A 17,090-nucleotide genomic window follows, 5' to 3' on the forward strand; every position below is an offset into this window, starting at 1 on the left:
AAGGATTGAGAAGAAACTTTTGAACCAATTTTACCCTTATATATTTTGTTATATGTCCAATATATCCTCATGTGATTTTTAAAAAATATAAAAAAATGAAAAATAAAATTGAAAGGTTGCATTATGTTCACCTTGGCACTAAAATATTGAATACCAATTTCACCGTTATATATTTAGATATATGTCCAATATATCCTTCTTTAATTTTAGTTTTGTTAATAATTAATTAATAATAATAACTCAATTTATAAAAAAATGAAATTAAAAAATCCCTTTTCTTTTCCATTTGTCAATAATTCCCTAAATAAATCGGTTTAATATTACATTAATTTTATTAACAACTTTTATTCAATTTATTCAACATGAAATTGGAGAACAGGTGTTATTTATGGAGCTCAAAGGATGGCATTAAATTCCCCCTTCAAGATTAAAAAATAATAATAATAATTCATTTAATTTATTCAACATGTTCAGTTGTCACAATGTTAAAACCAATTTTAACGTTTATAGTGCATATTTTTTCATTCAAGTAAGTGCATATATAAGTATAAAATTTTATGGTTTACATTCACGTATTGTTTCACAAAAGGAAAAAAATTTCCAAACAAACTGAAAGGTTGCATTAGTATGTTCACCTTGGCACTAAAATTTATGTTTAACATTCACATCATCAGTGCATAATGTTAACATTAATTCATGCATTAAGTTTTCTTTTATTTTTCTTAACATCCATTAGTTATTATTCTAAAAATAGTCAATTCAAATTCGTTTTCTTACTAAAAACGCAAATTAATTCAATAAATAAATAAATAAATAAATTAGAAAAAAATTGAAACTTTGCATTAATCTGTTCACCTAGGCTTTAAATTTTATATCCACTTCTAATATTAAATTAAATATAGTTCTCGTCTTTCAGTTAGTTCATCTTCAAATGAAATATAATTTATGCATAATTCATGATACTTTATAATACAAAATTAAGTCGGGAGGGAAATTACATGCACTACATGATGAACTTAATTTCAAATTTTCAATGCAGAAAAATTCATGTGACCAGATTCAATTTTAACAAGAATTAAGTCTACTTCAATTAGATTGAAAAAAAAATTAAAAATATAACTTAAATTTCTTCCTCGGGTGAATTAGTAATTTAAAAAAAAAAAAAAATAGTATCCATATTCCCTTATTTAAATGGTTGACTCATTCGGTTGTTTCACACATATCTCAACAACTAAATAATATATTTAATGTAGAAAAATTAGTGCATACAAAATGTTACTATATAATTTGATAAAATTTCAATTTTTGTTATATTTACCATTATTTAGAAGTTATTTTAATTGGCAGCTACTACGAATACTCATAATACCTAAGTTTAGATAGAAAAGGAATATCAAATGATAAGGTAATTATGTTCCCACTAAAATTCTTATTAACTACACAAATTATAACTGCAACAAATATTTATAATCTTTGCTCATTTTTACACTTAAGTCCTCAATTATTTTTCACTATATTCTAATTATTATATGAAACTAAATAAAATAGTATAATATGCTCTTGTTTGAGCCCCATTCTTGCCAAAAAAAAAATGTATTTTTGAACAATATGTTGATGAAAAATGTGTGGTTAAAAAATAAAGAAAACTTTTAGATTTGCACATAATATTATTTTAATGAAGAAATATATGGTTGAAATGAGATCAAATCACCATTGAAAAATTTATTTTGACGAAAATAATGGGGCTCAAACAAGGGCTATATTTTGAAATTTTAAACCATCCACACCTAACATTAACAGATTAAAATTTTCAATATACAATGAGAACGTACGATGAGAGAAGATGGAGAGAATTTGTAAAGGCTACGTTTTTGAATTCTTGCGAATGGAGAGCATGTGAAAAGGATAGGGAGATGGCTATTTTTATAATTAATGTCAATAAAAGAGAAGGGAGATCCATGGCTATTTTGTGTTAGTACATACACTATGTAGTGTAATTAAGACCATTATAGCTATAAAAACTAACTTTCTCATTCTATTCCATGCCCAAAATCTTTAAGTAAAAATCTGCGTGGAAAGGAAATAATTGTTGTCAAAGAAAGTAATTTGTTGTGGGCTAAAAATTTTCAAAACTCAAAAATAGCCTAGATAATACTTATGTTTGTGAATTTATTCATGTTGGACATTGGAAATTCGGAGAAAATATATGTGAGACGAATTCTCCAAATATGTGTGTGCGTTGCTTTGGTTTTTGACTGACTTTTTGGCCATGCTAAAAAGATGATATAGTTCTTTTTTCTTTCTATTTTGTTTACCAATTCTTTTAGTAGTGTCCATCTAAATGATGAACATAAGCTACTTATAAGTTGATGAGTGTTGTGATTTTTTTCCCAAATAGATAAGCTTGATTGTTGGAGAAAAACGAATAATTTATGTGTAAATTATCGATTAACATAATCAATTAAAATAACATAAGCATCATATTTCAACGGTCTTGGTAAAAGCAAAAAAGAAAAAGAAAAAAAAATGTGGAATTAAAACAATAACAAGCAATAAGTCGCAAATTATTGTCTCTAGACAATTACTAAGTTTAATGTCAAATTAAACAATCACATAATATGATCAAAAGCAATATAGGTAAAGAACACCAAATTTGGTAAAAAAAAAAAAAAAACGCCTTGAAAAACTCTTCACAAGGTAAAAAATCTCCAAACAAATTTTGCCAAAAAGATCCACTAGAAAAGATAATTGACAGTTGGTCAACACAATTAAACCTTAATAGACTCTGACCACCTAACTTGTAAATCATTGAAGAACCTCTTCAATTGTACAACCTACACTTTTTAGAACTTTGGACTTCTTTTCCTTCCGTGTGGATCACCAAAAACAAACTTCGTTCTGTAACAATTGGAACTCTAAGTTGTCTCTTTCCAACTTTAGAACTTTAAAAGTTTATTCGTGAAGGTAAGAACTTTTGGTGTTTAATCTATAGATCTTTTGTGTTTTGATCTATGGTTGGAGCAAGTGAATAATGAAATCAAGGTTTGATCTTTATAGGATGTTCTCCTAATTGAAATTAAGGCTCAACCAATAATACAAGATATTTGATGAATTGGAATACGAGGCTTTGATCTGGTAGTTGAATCAAGAGATCTTTGGATATGTAATTGATCTTCAATATTATGATCTATAGTATGAAATAATGATTCAACACATTTTGGGACGAACCTATGCTTGGGTATATACAATAAATAGTGTTTGAGGTTGAATAGAACTCCAAAATCTGTTGAAAATAATGAACTAGGTTTGCCGGATAAATACGTCGCTCAAGCACTAATTCCATGTTTTGTGAGCGGTAAACGCCATGCTCAAGTGCCAGGGTTGCGCCTAGTGAGCGGTGACCTTGTTGAAAAAATGCTCGAGCACATCATGTGCAGTCAGCGAGCGGTTTTGTGGCTAATTTTTCTCCTTGGTCCATCTTTGACTTCTTTAACTCCATCGCATACACTACAACCTTGCCTTGACTTTGTTGACTTCAATCACAATTCAATAACTTTGATTTTAGACATGAGAATAGCCAATTATGATTTGTACCTAACGGTATGATATTTCTTTAGATGAGGCTACATGGCAGGTCCTCACTAAATGTCCCTTTTGATAATAGTTGTAGCATTTTCCCTTTGGCTTCTTCTTAGAGTCCATAAATTCTTTTCCTTTTTTATCACTTCCTTTTCCAGTGGCTATTGGTCACGAGGCACAACTGAACAAAATAATGACATTGCATAGGCTCTTTTGGAAATGCTCTTCCATGTGTTTGGGGATCAACCATAAGCTATGTCAGACTTGAAATTTCGACGCTCTCATAGTACTCGACCAGAAAATGCATATACTCCTCCAATAGAGATTTAACTCTGAGATCCAATCCTAGATCCCAAGTGCTTGGCAATATTAAAGTTATCAATCATGCCCAGAACATGATCCTTGATCATCATGTCATGCGACATACGAGCTGTTTGCTAAGCCTGAATAATGTTACTCTTTACTCTTCTACTGAAATGCCTAAAATTCCATTCAAGGATGTAGGAAGAATTCTATGCTTCTTCTATAGTTCAATGATCATAAAATATAACCACTTACTACATAGTGTAGTACGTAGTCATCCACCCACAACTCCTACTCTACTTTCTCTGACATATCAAAGCCCTCATTTGGTACTGAAGGGTTAGGCCATTCTATCACCATGTTCTGGTTTTTCAGCTTTCACAACACACATAAGGTTTTGTTTCTAATCCGCATAGTTTTTCGCACTGAGTGGTATAACAATCATTACATTCATAATGGATTCCATAGACATTAAATTGTAAAGAGAATTATTCATTGCAGGAGTTTATTCCACAACTACTAGTACATAATGATAACTTAAGCCCTTACAAATCTATCGGAATTCTCTTTGGGAAAACAATCATAAAAGGTGACAAACAGGGACAGATTCAGGCATGGGCTGGCTCAGACTACAGCCCGTGCTCGCCCAAGCCTAGATCCAAATAGTCCATTTTTTATTTTTATTTTTTGGTTGAGCCCATTTCATTTCAGTTGCCAGCCCATGTCCAGTTGCCAAAAAAAGAATGAGGCCTAAGTCTTGACCCAACTCCATATTTTTGGCCCGAACAAAATTTTAATTTCAATACCGTTACCATATAAACAAAACCCATTACCCAAACATAAATGATAAAACCACTTCCATTAACCCAATGGCTTCCTCAATCCTCCCTAAACCCACGCTCCATTCTTCTTCCGCTTCGGCATGTTAGTCTGTCTTAATCCATAGATGATAGAAACCATTTAGCCAACGGTTCATAGCCAGTGCCCAGCAGTATGTATTTTCGATTTTGCCATTTTTAAGTTTAATTTCTTACATTTTGTAACTTGGACCATTTTTATATATATTTTTAGTACTTAATATCATATCATATGGATTATTGAGATTTGAGAGTGGGTTGTGTTTAAGAAATAGAATGAAAATTTTCGTGGAGTTTGTATAGATGATTTTTATGTTAAATTTGTGTATAAAATAATACATTAATACCTATGACCTAACCCTAACCTATGTTGGCTTACTGGAACTACCTTTTTTTTTTTTTTTTTTTTTTTTTGTGCCATTGTAAGAACTAAGAAGAGATGAATGTCCACTGGCCAATGTTTTTAATTGAAGGATAATTAGCACAAAACGTTCCTACCTTTCATAGTAATTGTGCAAAACGTCCATACCTTTTATTTTTTTGGCATTTTTTTCCCTATTTCCACCTTTCATTGTGCAAAATGTCATTTTCACCCATTTTTCCAATAAAATTACAATTTTACCCCCGGTTCAAATAAAACAAAGATAAAATAAAATAAAAAATAAATAACTAATTGCAATCACAATCCTAAATTTTTCAAAACATCACAGCGTAGTCCTAAATTCTCTTCCACCACCACTTTTACAACCCTACCACATTCTGGCCACCACGCCCGTCGGACTCCACCACCACCAACCTCACCTCACTTTTCCCTACATTGAACCCACCTGAATTCGTCAAAAAAATCAAGCCAAAACATTCCAGTGAACGCAGCGACTGTGCAACTCTGATTTTGACAAAATCAAGCCAAAATCTCCAATTCAGACGACACCCATGCCATGCCCAACATTCCAGTGAATTATACGCATCAAGGTGTTCCTTTCTATGGTCACCAATCATCCATAAACACATGGAATCAAAACCAGTAGGCTCATCTTCAAACATAGCGACTATACAACTTTCAGACGAATTTTTCAACGATGGTGGTGGGATCCATGATCGCGGACCACCACTACAAGCACCTACTCTTCATGGCGCATCCAATGAACATATGGGTCATCCCTAATTTGGCCTAGAAATGGCAGTTTACTCAGGGGAAAAGCACTCGCGTTTCAACCAATCTGATTCCCTTTTGATTGATGTTCTTTCACATCTACAATCAATCAATTGCTCCAACCAACATACAATTCAAGGTGAAACGATCATGGTTACTGAATCAATTGCTGCAATTCACCAAATAGATGAAGTAATTTCGAATTTAGCCTCAAGAACAACTTGCGCGCGAAGGAGGTTTTCTTCCATCAGTTCATGGCTCAAATATGATTCAATACACAAATCAACAGGGGGGAAATGAAATTCAAGGTTAAAAAGCATTGGGTAATCTCTCAATTGCATAAATTACAGCAATTGTTTGTCTAATTTTGGAATCAAATGATGTTCTTCATAAACCCATGACTGTTGGTCCAATTCCTTTAACTTCTGGGCGTAATTCCTACAAATCGATACCACCATTACAGCCCTGGTGGTGGTGGAGTCCGCTGGGCATGGTGGTCGAAAGATGGTAAGGTTGTGAAAGTGGTGGTGGAGGAGAATCTAGGACTAAGCCTTGATGTTTTGAAAAATTTAGGACTATGATTGCAATTAGTTATTTATTTTTTGTTTTATTTGAATCGGGGGTAAAATCACAATTTTATTGGGAAAATGAGTGAAAATGACCTTTTGCGCAATGAAAGGTGGAAATAGGAGCAAAAATGTCAAAAATGAAAGGTATGGACGTTTTGCACAATTACCTTGAAAGGTAGGGGCGTTTTGTGCCAATTACCCTTAATTGAATGTCCATGACAAGTTTAAATGTTATGTGATTGATAGATTATTTTGCTGTTGATTTAATGTTTTAACCATTTTGAGGTTTTGCCATGTCCAATTGTACAATACACCACATTTGAGAATTTACAGGACAAATTAAGGATATGCAAGTCACTTAAAAAATAGAGAGAAAAAGTTGAGAGAAATGTGGAAAGACTCAAGACTGTTGCTCCATTAGTGACTGGTCGAATTCTCTCATTTTTTTCAGATTATTGAGTATATATTTTGTGTCACGGCTTTATAATTCTATATGCAATTGAAGTGTATGACAGGTTATGACTAAACTAATAAAGTTGGGTCAATTTTTAAATAAATTAGATGATCACCTAAAGATCCCATTTATGTAAGGTCCTCCAACGTTAGAAAAATTGTTTTCAAATAGTTTATACCATTGGAATTTTTTAGACTAATTTTCCCTTGTCTAATAATTAAACACACTCATCTTCGAGAGCTAAATTTATAGACATAAATTTTGTTGCAAAACTAAGTCATAAAAATAAAAATATGATAAATGATAAAGTCCCCAAGAGCTTGGAGTTCAATCAAGGTTGGTTTCTTGATGAAATTGAAATTTGAGGTTTTTAATTTAGGGATCAATTTGAAACTCTAGTTTAGAGGGAGTAGATTTTGAGGTTTTGCCAAGTACATAATATTTTTGTTGATCCATGGAGTCGTGGACATTCAATTTCAATACTTGAATAGATATTTTCTATTACGTGGGAGATAAATGCAATAATTTTTATCATTTTATGCACTTCCGTTTGATGACCATATTTTTCTTAAGTTACAATATGAATTAAAAGAGTGGACTAAAAGTTCATTCTAAATTCTAATGCAAAATTCTTTTACTGTCATTTGTCAACAGGCTTAATTGTCAAGTGTCAACGGGCTTAATTCCACACACACGTAGGAAAAGTAAAAACTTCAATACATCCTTGTAAGTAAATGTCTCCATCTCGCTTGTTATTACCTTGCCGGCAAAATATTGAATTAAATGTTGTTGCCTATTTGTCTTTGTTGCCTTATCGGCTTAATGATTGTTGTTATTGCCTTATTTGCCTAATGAATTATTTTTGTTGTCTTGTTGGTTTCATGAATTATATTTTGATTTTCGTTAGAGCAATATCATTGATTGATTTTTATTTTTTACTTTTTTTTCGCGATTTTAAGAAATTGAAAATGAAAGCTTAACCATTTCTCAAGAAGAATAAGAACTTGTTTTTCTTCTTCCAAAGGGTAGATCGACCTACTTTAATTCATATATGAATTTACTATATTAACTTTTAAATTTTAGCTCGTGCACCAAAAATTCTTAAATCCATCCTTGGTGACAAAGATGGGATTTCCTCCACTGATTTTAGTCAGACAAGTCATATCTTCAGCCAGTCAGTATGACCTCTTTGGTTATCAACGTAAAGAGAGTCTAAGGACGTCAATTCTTGTGTCTAACCTCTGTCAAGATCTCCTAACATTGAAATCCAAATATTATTATCTTTTAGAGTGATCAAGTGCTTGGATATCTAATTTGGAAAAATACTCCAATTGGGATCCAATTTCATTAATCGACGCTCTTATACTTCTCTTTAGGAAGCTCTTTGCATTACCAATACGAGATAAGCGTACCATTTACACATTGGATCGACAAAGGAAAACATAGGCATAAAGAGATGACCAACTCCTACTCAATATTGTAGCTTTACATATTTATTTTAATAATTACCCAATTAATATGGATACTCATCTAAATAAAATACAATACAAAATTAAGTCCATGTTTGGTAGGAATTAAAATCCATAATTTAATTTAAGTCAAATACGAAATTATTCAATCACACATTTTATCAATTTCTATTAAAACCTACTAAAAATATGATTCTAATCCCCAACCAAACAAGGGTCAAATTTAATTTATGAGCACCAAACCCACATGAATACATGAGGCATGGACGAGTCGCTGTCACCTTAATTCTACATGGCATTTAAATGAGACTTGAAACTTGATGACAAATAAATCTTGAATAATTATCAATTTATGGAAAATCTATTAAAGATGCAATTAATTAAAATGTCCCAACATCTACAAGAGACTCTATTTGTAAAGATTATCTTATGCATAATAAATAGCAGCATTAAATTTAGAGAGCAAATTTTTATGCACTCTGACAATGCTCTTTATTTTTATGCACTCTGACAATGCAATTAATTAAAATGTCCCAACATCTACAAGAGACTCTATTTGTAAAGATTATCTTATGCATTATAAATAGCAGCATTAAATTTAGAGAGCAAATTTTTATGCACTCTGACAATGCTCTTTATTTTATTTTTTAATGAACATTTATTGATTTCTTATTTATAAAGGGCATCTCTTATTTAACATAATTTTTTTTATTATGTTAATGCCAATCAATTTAGATGTAATTTGAATAATTTAAATTGTAGAACATTGAAATTTGTAATTTATTAAATCCAATAATTGTTAATTAAAAATAGAGAGCTTTTGTAGCTTATTTTTAAGCATTGGTTCTTTCAAATAGAGATTACTTTGTATTTAGAGACTCTCTTGAAGAGTCAAACCCATTCTTTATTTTTAAAAGTTAAATTATAGAATCTTTTGAAACTTATTTTTAATTATTGGCTCTTTAATATAGAAAGCATATTATTATATTTAAAAAGTCTCTTGAAGGTGACCTAATCTAACACAATCCTTTAATAGATTATTCTTCCTGGATACAATATTAATTAAAATATGTGGAAATTACACCCACATAGGTTTTTTAACTTTTCAATTCAAAAATCTTGTCTAAAAGTCTTTATTCAAAATTCTAGTCATAATTCAAATTTTTAGAATTGAATAAATAATATTATAAAATTAAATTAATCTACCTATTCACCCCACTCCACCTCACCAAATTTCACTTCAAACCTTGATTATTCACCCCCCCTCCCCTCTCTCTCTCTTTCTGTCTCTCTCTCTCTCCCCCCCCCCCCCCCTTTTTCTATTTTCTTCCTCTCGAACAATGTCATTGAAAGATGAGAAGAGAGTGTCAAAATACATCCACAAGTGGCACTGTGACTTCGGTGCAGATGACGTTGCTGTAGCGACGCTGTGCTTGCTGTCTTTACGCACAATAGTCGCTAATGTGCAAACAATGATGCGTGCAGCGTCATCATTAGCTACTATGATGAAGACTCGTGCAATGATCGCCGTAGTTTTTTTTTTTTTTTTTTTATCTGGTTTGTGCAGTGATTTTGTTATTGTGTTTGCAATTGGTGGTGGTTGTGATGGTGGGGTGGTGGTGATGTAGCGACGATGATGTGGTGGTGGAGGTGGGAATGACTCTAGCAATGGCTCATGCTACTTCGGTGGTTCTTGGAGTGGATTTTGTTGGTGGTGTTTGTAGTTGATGGTGATGTTGGCAATGGTGGTGGGAGGTTGGGTGGAAAGATTGTTTGTGATCAATTATTTGGTTGATTCTGATAATTAAATTAATTAATATATGATCGATGAAATAGATAATTTGAGACCAATAAATAATATGTGACCTAAATATTTGGAAAATGTGATTAAATTTGTAATTGTAACTCAAAATTTGTCAAATTGTGATCAATTAATTTAATAATTTATTATCGAAAAATAACTTGTGATCTATCAAATTTGTGATTTTAACCATAATACATGAACTATTAATTTGATAAATTGCACCTATAAATTTTTTGATTTGTGACTGAAAAATAAAACTAACCAATTAATTTAATATATGTGACTAAGTAATAAATTATTACTTATAAAATTTAATTTGTAACTACAATGTATGTAATTATGATTAGCACGTAACTGTGACAATAAATTATATTGTGACATTAATATATATTTAATTAACAGAATTATTTAATTAATAAATCTTAATTAAGACCTAATTTTTGAAACTTTAAAATAATTTTCTTGAAATTGTATATTATAATGAATAATGCTGTTTGGCTAGAACGATAGACAGAAAATCGGGTGATAGGGTGGAGTGACAACAATTGATTAGGTGTTTTTTCCCTCAAATTGTTCAATCATGTGTTGATATGCGTCCTAGTATTTTAAATTTGTCATTGAATCTATCATTGTAGCAAGACTGTATTATGATTACCTTAAATATGAAATTTTCCCATAACACATTCAATTGACCAATTGAACTTACAAGCAAACAAAAATCATCCCCAATCCATCCAAGTGATTTTTGAAGTCCAAAATTAAGTCCGAGTTAAAAGATTTCAGCCTGCCAAGTCAAGCTGTCTTTCCATTTAGTCAAGACCGAAGAGCCCACTAGTCAAGCATCAAGAATGAGCCCGACTAGCACCCATACTACAATAGGGAAGAATACATATATCCGGTGTATTGTATACACCAGTTCACATTTGAGGTTTTTAAAAAAAAAATTCATAACTCAGGTATTATATATATATATATATATATATTTCTGTTACAGCAGTTTGGAAAATCAAGCTCAGTTACCATTTATAACAGGATTCTTTCCACTACAACAATCGAGATCTCAATCAAAAGAGCCCAAATTTCAGAATTTCACGTCACAACCCTATTTTGGCCGCCGGAGAAGGAGAAAAGAGAAGGTAACGGACGATGAATTTGAACTTAATATTTTCAATTTTGTATTTGGATTGATGAAAATTAATTGTTCGTGTCACAGATTTGGGACTCAATTTCGTGAAATTAACACAATCGCAGAGAAGAAGACAATCTAGGTAATTCTTCGACAATATTGTGGATAGCTACTATGTTTGTAGTCACGATCCATCGAATAGGATCTGCGTGCAGTCACATAATCGCCCATCGGATCTATTCTGGGTGCATATTTTGTTTGATGCAAAAACATTGTTCCATATCAGTGTTGTGAACGAATCTAAACTACCTTAAACCATCTTTGGGATTTATTTCGATGATCTGTGACCGGTTCGATAATCTGAACAGATTGTAACCACACCAATCAGAGGATGTATGCAGCCTATGTTACCAGTTTTATGTGATTTGTACTGTAATAGGTAGATGTAGAGGCTTCGTTTTCGAGCATGAAATGTAAACTATGTGAAAAAATGTGGCATGCAATTTATTCCATTATGCACACTTACAACAAATGTGACAAATGTAATGGAAGCATGTGTCTATTGCACCACGCATCCTGACATTGATTCCTGTCATATGTGACTTTTTCATAAATGTGACCGAAATGTAACTACGTGAAACAGTGGTTGCCATCCACGTATGTGACCTCCGTTTCACCTACAGTAAGATAATGTATTTTCGTTTGGATACATAGTAATGCGACTGCTCGCCAATTTAGTTAGCAATGCCACATATGAACAGAAGTTCACATATCCTATGAATATCGGGTCAAATATCTAGCGTACCTTCTCATATATCTGGCAGGAATGTAACCACATGAAACAGTGGTTGCCATCCAACATATGTGACCTCCATTTTATTGCATCTTTAGTCTCATATATTACTTGTTCACAAACGTGACCTCCATGTCATTACAGTCATTCATGTTTGAACTGTATGCATTGTATTACAATAAATCAGCTACATGAAATTCAATTTTTGTAGGAATGGTGTACGTGCACGTATGTTTGCTATATCGATCTCAGTCAGCGTTGGCATTGGTAGACCGTGGTTGCGGATACGTAAACCTTGTTGACACAATCATGTCAGAGTTCAGCTTGGATCCTACGAAGGTGGCAGTGTCACTGAAGTATGTCCTGAATGACAATTTGCCTCCTAAAACGGATCTATTTAAGATTCGAAAGATTGGTAGTCATACATGTGCATCAAATGTAGTGTTGGGGTCACATAGACAAGTCACAACTGCAGTTGTTTCATCTAGAATCAAGTATAAGTACACATCGTCCAGCACCATATACACACCAAAGGATATATGCAGTGAAATGTTGCATACTTTTGGAGTTTATTTGAACTACACGAAAGCTTGGAGATGCCGTGAACAAACCTTGAAGATGATTAGGGGTGATCCAACCGAATCATTCAGTAGGATACCAAGTTTCTTCTACATGCTCCAACAAAAGAATCCAGGTACGGTCACATATCTAGAGATTGATAGTCACAACAGGTTCAAGTATTGTTTTATGGCACTCGGTGCTTCAATACGTGGGTGGCCACATTGTAGGCCTGTAATTGTAGACGGTACATACTTAACTGGTCATTATGGGGGCACACTCTTCATAGCATGTATACAGGATGCAAACAATAGCATATTTGTTCTTGCTTTTGGTGTTGGGGATAATGAGAACGATAAATCTTAGAGATGGTTTTTGGAAAAACTAAAAGAGGCTTATGGATATAGAGAAGGACTATGTTTTGTATCAGACCGTCATGGCAGTATAAAGAAAGCAATAGAACACGTGTATCCAGGAGCCTGTCATGGTATTTGCTCGTATCATTTGTTACAGAACCTGAAACATTATTATGGAAAATCAGGAGAAAATATTACACAAGCTTTCAACTCGGCTGTCTGCGCTTACACATTGGAGGAATTTGAATACAACATGCATCGACTACACACAATGAATGACAATATTACTGGATACCTGGTAATGTATTGCTTTCCAAAAATAGATATCACGCACACTAAATTGGTCACATATGTCATTGTATATGGAACTCATATGTATGATACATGTTTGCAGGCTGAAGTCGGCCCTGAAAAGTGGTCGAGAATTCATATGCCAGTGAACAGATTTTCCACAATGACATCAAACATTGTAGAATCAGTTAATACAGTCACAAAGGCAGCTAAGAATTACCCCATTGTGTTGTTGCTAGAATCTTTACGACAAACAGTGCAAACTTGGTTCTGTAAACATAGAGACGAGGCGCATGGAACTTTCACAATGTTGACAAGCAAGTTTGAGAACAGTTTAAGAAAAATGAGTTCAGAATTAAGGAACTTAAGGGTAGGTATCTTATCTTTATCCTGATGTTTGTGTATGTGTACTAAATGAAGATACATGTGACCTGACCATAATTGCATCCAACCTGGAATGAACAGTTGTGATTGTGTTCTAACTATAAATGCATGTGACCCAGTATTAAATTCATCTCTCTTGAAATTTGCATTTGCAACGCTGAGTAATTTGATGTTTGCATCTGTGACTTGAATCCATGATATCCAAAATAAAGTATGACTGCATGTGACCCGATTTGAGCAATGTACACTGAAATTTGCATGTCTGTGACCAGAACTGATCATTTTGAAACTGACAAAATACAATTGGTACCACAACACTACTCTTTTGCAGGTATCTGCTTTCAACCAAACAATTTTTTCCGTCATCAGCAATGACAGGTCCACCTTTGTTGTTGATATTGAGGAACGTACATGCACGTGTCGGATGATGCAAGTCGATCTGATGCCCTGTCCACATGCATTGGCTGTAATTGCGCATACAAAAAGGGATCCGTATGCTTACTGTTCATATTATTACACAAAGGATGCATTTTTAAAAGCTTATGAACATTCAGTATATCATATTGGAAACCCAGACGAATGGACAGTTCCTAACGAAGTACAAAACCAAATTGTGTTACCTCCTGACCAAAAACGAAGTTGTGGAAGATCTACAGAGAAAAGGAAGAGATCATCTAGGGAAGGCAAACCGAAAGTAAGGTGTGGACGGTGTGGTGAACATGGACACAACCGCAGGAGATGCTCAAATTTTCTTCCATTGAACAAGAGCATCCGACAGAGTAACAACGTTTGAAAAAGACAGCTCATAGTAGGGACCAATACCTGATTAAAACACCAAAGTTTTCATTCTTGAATAAGAAACATTATTCAATTGTGACCATATGTCATATTCTTGAGTTTGAAACATTACTGGAATAACAGCGTTGACATCACTTGTGACCAAATGTCTTTCACATGATATGTGGCCTTTCTTATCTAGTGGATACTGTAATCTGTGACTTGACATTTGTATATCTAGTGCATTCGTAAGAGCAAGAAATAACTGAACACTATAAACTGTGACCTGATATAACCACACTGTCAATAGAAAAACTAAAACTGTGACCTGTGGCTGTATTATTCAAGGTATTCTGTGACCTTTTATTAATATGTTTTGTGTCGCAATGTAAATATGTGACCTGATATTCATAGGATATGTGAACCTGCAAACTAAATCGATGACTAGTATTACTGTGTTCACTGTAAATATGTGACCTCATAATCATACGACGTGTGACTGCTATTACGAACTACAACTGTGACCAATCACATTATTGTGTACCGGAAGATTAATCTATTAGGAGATTACATGTGACCATAATGTCACTACAAAATCTTCAATTGTTGGTTCCAGGTCACAGAATGGCGACTTGTGTTTCTACTGAACATTGTCATCTGTGACCTGAAATTCATGTTTTCAGTGCTACAGAACATAAATGTGACCTCAGAATAAAATTTGCTCAGAATAAAATCTTGAACAGGTCGCAGAACAAAATATGAAGTGAGCACAGTAATCTGTGACCTGATATTCATACGTCCTGTGCGGGAAATTAAATATGTGACCAACCCGTCAGTAGAAAAACATAAACTGTGACATGTGCCTTTATTGAACAATGTAATCTGTGACCTGTTATTAATATGTTTTCTCTGCTACGAAACATGAAATGTGACCTCAGAATCATAAGACATGTGACTGATGTTAACGTGCAACATTACAAACAAAATTTATAAAATCTTGAACTATTTGTAAACAGGTCACGTAACAAAATATGTAGTGAACACAGTAATCTGTGACCTAATATTCATAAGTCCCGTGCGGGAAATCAAATATGTGACCAACCCGTCAGTAGAAAAACATAAACTGTGACCTGTGCCTTTATTGAACAATGCAATCTGTGACCTGTTATTAATATGTTTTGTGTCGCAATGTGAATATGTGACACGATATTCATAAGATATGTGAACATGCAAACGAAATCGATGACTAGTCACACTACTATGTGTCCAAACAACAGTTCATTACATACTAAAAGTAGTGGCACTCATGGAATACAAAAAATGAGTTTACATCAATAGGACAATATTCAAATCAATCACCCCCATTGATTTATAAAAGACTACATATTCGAGCATAAAATCTGTTTACAAAAACATTTATGACAATCCTCATTCAATGACAATGCCCTCTCCTTTTGTGGCCTGCCTCGGATTCTTGACATAGGTCTCCCGGTGTTTGTAGAGTAGCGATGCAATATCAAGTCTACATTTGGCGACATCAAATTTCTGTGGTATAGAACATCTGCCATCTCGAAGGATATATAAAGCATATAATATGACGAACACCCCGCAATCATGACTGTGGAATAACACAAAACAGTATGTTATGAAATAATATTAAAATATGTTATGTATGTAGTATTGGTCACATACTCACCCATTCATCTGTTGGGGTAAGTTATGCTATCACCTGTGACCACCTGGAACAACCGGCTTCCTGACAACAGAACATTAGGATCTTTTTTGAAAGCGGGGTATATGTCTTTTATCATGTTCTGGAAAGAGGAGTTTGTTGTTGTAGCTCTGTACTGTACTTTCCCAAATTTTGCTAGCTGCCGAATGTAGTAGAAGCATGCATCCATGTGCTGTGTGATCAAGAAGATAAGAAATAAGAGCAACATCGGAAAATTTCATAAAGTTGTGATTCTGTGACTTGTGACCAGGTTGGTATGTGACTTGTTGAACAAAACATATACTTATGAGACCACTGTGTCAGTGAACCGCATAGTAGTTCGTGCATGATGTGGTAGCAGAGTCGTAACGTGGTCTCATTTGTTAACAAGTAATTGTACAGTGAACAAATACATGAATGTTACCATACCCCGCTATTCAAAGACGTCTCAGGGTCTGGATATGAGCCAATAACAAAAGCTGGTTTGATTATGTCGTCATGCTCATTAAACTTTTTCCTGAAATAAGAAATGTAAGAACAATTTACTGTGACCATATGAGCAATAGATTGAAGAAAGGGAAGAAAATATTCGTGCCTTTTTATGGGCTTGTACCCTCTCTGGAACCAACCCAAGAATGTCGACTTATCAGCTTCTTCAACATTGTCTTTGTAACTTCCAAATACAATAATGTTGTCGTCATGCCGGAATAACTTTCCTGCACCCGCAACAAATGGAGAACACAAAATCCTCGCTGGCCTTGACACCCGCTTCATTGGTAATTCAGAAGGCGGTTCAAAAGTTGGAGATTCCTGTGTATTGAAAAAGATAAAATGTTAGTTTATGCAGAATGAATGTAACATGAATTCATGGATGCGTGTGATCTGTGTATTTCGAAACGTGTACCG

At 33.6% G+C, this 17,090-nt stretch overlaps 1 protein-coding gene across 1 annotated transcript; it reads left to right on the plus strand.

Moving 5' to 3' along the window:
* The first annotated feature begins 13,062 nt into the window (after nt 1-13,062).
* Nucleotides 13,063-14,489, plus strand: LOC111373155. The gene is made up of 4 exons (XM_022995641.1): nt 13,063-13,107; nt 13,179-13,319; nt 13,416-13,682; nt 14,028-14,489. Exons 1-4 carry the CDS (start codon nt 13,063-13,065, stop codon nt 14,487-14,489), a joined length of 915 nt encoding a protein of 304 aa, XP_022851409.1.
* The last annotated feature ends 2,601 nt before the right edge of the window (nt 14,490-17,090 follow it).

This window comes from Olea europaea, chromosome 2, assembly GCF_002742605.1.
Source record: "Olea europaea var. sylvestris chromosome 2, O_europaea_v1, whole genome shotgun sequence".
Taxonomy (NCBI): domain Eukaryota; kingdom Viridiplantae; phylum Streptophyta; class Magnoliopsida; order Lamiales; family Oleaceae; genus Olea; species Olea europaea.